The sequence below is a fragment of the Aptenodytes forsteri genome, unplaced genomic scaffold (assembly GCF_000699145.1).
Source record: "Aptenodytes forsteri isolate BGI_AS27 unplaced genomic scaffold, ASM69914v1 Scaffold193, whole genome shotgun sequence".
Lineage (NCBI taxonomy): Eukaryota > Metazoa > Chordata > Aves > Sphenisciformes > Spheniscidae > Aptenodytes > Aptenodytes forsteri.
Genome location: NW_008795405.1, coordinates 3,119,851 through 3,125,609, shown reverse-complemented (window position 1 = coordinate 3,125,609; position 5,759 = coordinate 3,119,851). Strand labels below are relative to the sequence as shown.

The window sequence follows — 5,759 nt, the reverse complement described above, 5'->3', positions numbered from 1 at the left end:
TATCTACGCAGTGCCTGCTGCATCAGCAGCACCTGCACCCCCCCCCTGAACACAGGAGCCACGTACTGTGTTGGGATGTTGGCGATGGTTGTCCGGCCGAAGTGGGTGGGATTGTGTCCTGCAGGGGAAGAGAAGCAGGAGGTTATGGGAACCCAGTGCAGCATGTGTGTCCATGCTTGCAGGGTTAATAGCTCTGGTCTTTGCTCCCTCCTTTTCCATCTCCCAGGTCCCCGCCAAGCCCCCGCCACCCTGAAGCCCCCGCCTCCTGCGTTCCTCTGTCCCACAGCTGATGGTGGGTTCCTGCTCACACTGGGGCTCCTGACGGAGGGGTCCTTCTGCCCTCTGTCCCCAGGGCAGGGTGCTCGGCCTGAGGATGGAGAAGCTTGTGCCATGCTCCTGAGCCTTCCTGCAACTCGGGAAGCACATACCCAGGAGGTCCCCCGAGAAGTTGACGGGCAGGATGACGGCCACGGAGAGCACACAGACCAGCATCAGCAGGACCAGGAGGTGCCGCTGGAAGGAGAGGTAGGTGGTGGCGTCGATCCCACACTTGCTCTGAATCTCCTCGTCCCTGGGGGAGAGGTGGGTGGGGGTGAGCGCTGGTGGTGCCTCCCCACCACCTCCCGCCCCAGGGACACTGGCTGCTCTGGCCTCACACAACCCATGCCAGCTCATGGCATCCTGCCTGTGACATGTGGGATTTGGGCACAGAAGGAATGGGGGATGCAAGCAGCCCTCAGGCTGCCATCCCACTACGGGACCAGCTCCTACCAGAAGAGGTTGAAGCCCATTCCTTTGGGTCAGGAGCCAGGGGCCAGGAGGAAACACAGAGGTGAGCTCTCTGCTCTCTCTCCCAGGGGATGTTTTAGGAAGGCTCTCCTCAGCTGCCAGTTCCAGCAGCTCTGGGTGATGCGTGACCACCTATGGGCACCGGCTCCCCAGGGGCAGGCAGCGGTGGGGCACAGCTGCGATGCTGAGGACACACACTTACTTCATCTGGTAGATAGAAATGAGCCAGGAGCAGAATCCCTGGAAGGGAAGAGAGTTGGGATGAGCCAGGGGCGGCCACCTCCACCTCTCCGGCGAGGAGCCGGGACATGGCACGCACTGGGGATGTGTGCAGAGATGGTGCTGTGCCTGGAGCTGGGGGGCTGAGCAAACGGAGGCAGCACCCAGGGCAGCTCGGCGATGCTCAGCCAGCAGCTTGTCTGCAGTGGTGGCCAAAGGCAGCTGCCTCGGAAGGAGCAGGAAACACCGGGCATCTCTGTAACACAGGCTCCTGGCTTCCAGCAGCTTCCTCCTCTGTGCTTTCCCCGACAGTCCCTAACATGCAATGCGCTTTTTTGACCACTACCAAGCGCTGAGCCAGCACTGCCACAGAGCAATATATGACAACGCCAAGATCTTGTGTAATAGCTCATTCCCTGTCACTGCATATGCAATATTAGAGTTTTTCTCCTCTATGTATTATGTTACATTTTACCAGCGCTGGAGTTCATGCAAGTTCAAGGTCCCTCTGCAGTCTTCCCTGTCATGGCTGTACCGAATAACACTTGGCCATCAGGCCCCTCCTCTTCACCTCCTTTCCAGAGGGTTTATGCTGACCTTGGATGGGAGGGACCCCAGGCAGCCCCCTGTGGTTCCCTTACCCTGTCCCATGAGAGCTGGCAGCTTCTTCCTCCTCTCTAATCCCCAGCTTTACCCAAGCCAGGACCTTCCCTCCTACCCCACAGCTCAGCTTCGTCTGATCGACCGCAGTGGGAAGCTTTGGATGTGCAGGCATCCCCGTGTGCCTGACAGCTCCACAGGGGTCGGACACCCCATTAGCACAGCTGGGCTGACTCCCCTCCTATGCCCCGCTCCGGGGCTCTGCTCTGGAGAACCATGTCTGGGAGGTTGTCCATGCAGACCCCAAGCTCCCTGGCCTGTAATTTCTTGGGTTTTCCAGAAAGCCTCCTGAAAAACCAGCGTTCATCAGCTGATTCCCAGCTCTCTAGGATGCCCACGTGCAGGAGAGAGATCACATGCTGCAGTCAATAGCTTGGCTATTCATCTTGGGGAGAGTGAGGAGTCCCATGCCTGCTCCTGGGAATTTGTGATGGTAATGGGAATTTGTCAGGCTGCTTTTATTGCAACCTCATCCTCCAACCCTGCTGTTGGAGGGATGCTCTGGTGCTTCCCCGCAGAGAAGGGCTCCTGGACAAGAATTTGGTTGAGCTCCTCCTCACTGGATACAGGCAACAAAACTTTATTTAGCTCTCCTGCCATATTCTCGCCTTCTCCAGCAAGCATTTTCTATCTTCACCACCTATCGGCCCTACAAACCCTCTGGCAGGTTGCCTGTTCCTGATGTGTGAAGAAAAATCCAGTACTTGCTTTTATGCTCTCTACAAATTTCTCCTCAAACTCCTCTTCCCTCCCACCTTAGTGCCTTTTACATCTAACCTGGCAGAGTTTAGATTTTCCTCATTTGGGAACAGCTTGACTTTTAAAAAGGTGTCTTCTTACATCTAATAATCTCCCTTAATCTGCTCTTTAGCCATGCTGGCATTCCCTGTGGTCTTTCTCACTTATTTTTTGATGAGCAATATATATTTGCCCAGAGCATCCAGTACTGAGCCTTTAAACAGGCCTCCTGCCACCTGCAAGGATTTTGCTTCTTTAACCTTTCCTGCCTAGGTTTTTTTTTTTTAAGAATTTCTGTCATTTTTTTCATAGTCACACCAGTGACTGATTTTTGAGCTTTTGTTGCCAAAAAAGAGAAAGAAACAGACAGAAAAATGTGTCGGTCCATGCTCATTTCCAGCAAAACCTGGTTTGTGCCTGGTGTGGTGGAGAGAAACAAAAGATGGCTTTAAAGCCCCCACAGCCCACCATGCCAGCAGAGGTGGAGGTGTGATCCAGGGGACTCTGTCCTGCCGGAGCCAGAAAAATCCCCGCGGGCACACAGAGCAAGGCTCTGGCCATGCATCCAACTAGGTCCCCGCAGCCGGCAGGGACAGCCATGCAGCCGGGAGATGCTCGCCCTGGTGGGAGCATCCCTCCGACCTGCCATTCAAGGTAGATGCCTCAAACAAAGCCAGCACAAAGAAACCCTCCAGCTTTCCCAGGAATACCCCGCTGCTAAAGAGGTGTTAAGCAGGAAACCCACACTGGAGGATTTAATTTCTCCCGTTTAACTTCTGACCTGAGTTCCCCATGAAGAGCAGGGAGGGCTGGGCCAGGATGAGCCCAGCCTGGGCTCCCCCTGCCACGGCTGCCAGCACTCACCACATCCTTGTTGTCGATATCCAGGGGGCTGCTCTCTGATGGAGACTTCTCCTTCTCACTCTGCTCTCCGTAGAAAAGCGACGTCAAACTTTGCAGTCAGTGGCGGAGCAGAGGGGTGAGGCAAGAGAGAAGCAGCAGATGGGAGAGGATGAGCACCCTCCGAGAAGCTTCTTCTAGGAAAGCCGCCCAGGAAATGCCTCCCCCCCTCCCCGCATCCTGCACTGAGGCTGGACCAGTGACTACCGCTGGGCTCGGGGAAGGGGCTGCACTCACTGCCTCTGCACCGATCAGTCCCTGTGGCTTCTCTGTGGCCTGGGCCCACAGCAGGGTGGCTGGTGGAGAATTGGCCTTGGCTCCAGGACGAGAGCCTGCTGAAACTGATTTTTATACTCCACTGGTTTCAGCCTTCAAATGGCATTTTGATCTCCCCGGTAAAGGGAAATATTGCCTGTCCATTGCCAGACTCAGCTCCAGAGCCTGAGCCCAAGAGGAGCTGGAGAGGGGAGAAGGCAGGAGAGGGGCTTTTCCAACATTTCCTCCTGCAAAGAAAGATGCTCTGCTGCCTGGGGTGAACCATGCTCTGGCAGCCAGACAGCTGCAGGCAGCACAGCCCACCTGGAAATCTGGTCCGGGCTCTGTTTTCACCAGGACACTGGTATTTTGGGGGGATTCTGCACCTAGCCCAAAGGATGGGCCAGGCAAGCTGCTCTGCTGACATGAGGTACAGTGTTATTGCTGCGTGTCTCCCTCTGCCTCCTCCGCTGGCCAGCCCTGTTCATCCCAAGAGCGGCACGGGGAGAGGCGGCGTCTCAGTCCCCACCCGAAAGCAGCTCTTGGGCCTCTGTCCTCCCCAGGACGGTGCCCTCCCTGGCACCGAGAGCACCATCACCAGATGGTGCCTGTAAGAGGGAATCAAAGCTGGCTTGGGCTTTCCCTCTCCCTGCAGCAGGTGGTGCCTGTGCCTCCATGGGCAAGGGCAGCCAGGCCATTCCTAGTGGCCTGGCCCTCCTGTCAGCCCTCTTGGAGAGGATGGAGCCATCACCTGCGGTGGCCTCACGTCCTGCTCACCTATCGTTGTCCATCAACAGCGCCAGGCGTCCATAGTCCCAAGCTGCTTTCCGAAGGCAGGAGAAGACCAGGAGGAGAAGCTGGAAGAAGAGGGAAGAGGAGAGATGAAGGGTTTTGTCGCAGGGTCTCACCCCATGGGGTCTCCCCACATCCCTCCTTTCTGTTTTCCCACTCATGAGCCCAAGCTCATGCAAAACTCTTGCCTGAAGCCAAACTGCTCCTGCTCCATGATCTCACCACTGCTGCCCAAGTGCCACATGCTGCCCACCATGATGTGGGCAAAGCTCTTGGTCCTCTGCACTTACACCCATTCCCCCAAACAGCCAGGCAACAGGCATGCACACTGCACACACGTGTGGCTTTCGGCACACCCCTAACACACACACTCGTGCTCATAGCCAGTCTCTGACACCCCAGCCTGGGGCTGCGGTGCCCATGGACATGGCACCCTCCTGACCCACTCACCAGCCAGAGGATGAAGTTGATGGCGAGCACAGTGGGCACACCGCCAAACGGCAGCCCTTCCAGGACGGTGCTGCGGGAGCGGGCGCTGAAGCATTGCTCCTCTGTGCTGTTCACTAGGGCATCCAGGAAGCTGAGCACGTCCAGCGAGGTGGGGCCGGCACCACCAGGTGCTGGCTCCACCGAGTACATGCTCTCCATTGGTGCCGTCGTGGGGCCTCACCCTGCAACATAGGGGCAGGGGTGCGGACGGAGAAGGCTTTGCTTGAAAAGGGGCTGTGGCTCTTTCAGGTCCTCCAGTGAGGTCTGAGGAGCTCACTAAGGGCAGGGAGGGGCTGTGGGACACAGGTCAGGGGGTGTTGCTGAAGAAATCTCACAGCTACCTCATACCCTTTCCCCACCCCATTAAACCCCATACTATTTGATTGTCTCCATCATACCTGAGACAGGTCTCTCACCACGTCTGCCCCTCAGTCCTGGAAGCTGGGTTGAGCCATGGCCACCTTGGTACGGTCAACAGGCAGGAATGAGGAGCTGAAGCATTTGCTTGAGTTTCTGAGAATAAGATCAATGATCATGTTAACAACTGGGCTGCTAGGGCTGTGCTTGCTTTGCTCCCCGCAGCCAGGTATCATCTACTGTGTGTGGAACATCCCCAGCCCTCCCTTCTCCTCCAGCATCACAGCCTGTGTGACTCAGGAGTTGTGGGACCTCCCTTCCATCTTTCTACCAGAGCAGGATTGCTCCTTCCAAGATATCTTGAAGTCTTCAGAAGAATCAGCTTCTCAAAACCCTAAATGCCAAGGTTCCCCCCATTTCCCCAGGAGCTGATACCGCAGGCTACAGCCCTCACTGGTAGGAAATACTTAAAGGCCATTAATGGCCAAGACTGTGGCATGTTTCCAAAACCTTTCCTATGACCATGCTTTAAGTAGGAGAGGATTCTCTCCAAACCTGCA

The 5,759-nt window shown here is 56.2% G+C and overlaps 1 protein-coding gene across 1 annotated transcript in view; it reads right to left on the bottom strand.

Moving 5' to 3' along the window:
- TMEM63C (transmembrane protein 63C) overlaps positions 1–5,001 on the bottom strand; it is a 12,375-nt gene extending 7,374 nt beyond the window's left edge. The window contains exons 1-6 of the mRNA XM_009280732.1: positions 4,804–5,001; positions 4,339–4,418; positions 3,271–3,358; positions 992–1,029; positions 429–571; positions 67–118 (exon numbers count right to left, since the gene is read on the bottom strand). Coding sequence (XP_009279007.1) covers positions 67–118; positions 429–571; positions 992–1,029; positions 3,271–3,358; positions 4,339–4,418; positions 4,804–5,001 — 599 coding nt within the window. The remainder of the gene's footprint in view (positions 1–66; positions 119–428; positions 572–991; positions 1,030–3,270; positions 3,359–4,338; positions 4,419–4,803) is intronic.
- Positions 5,002–5,759: the final 758 nt, after the last annotated feature.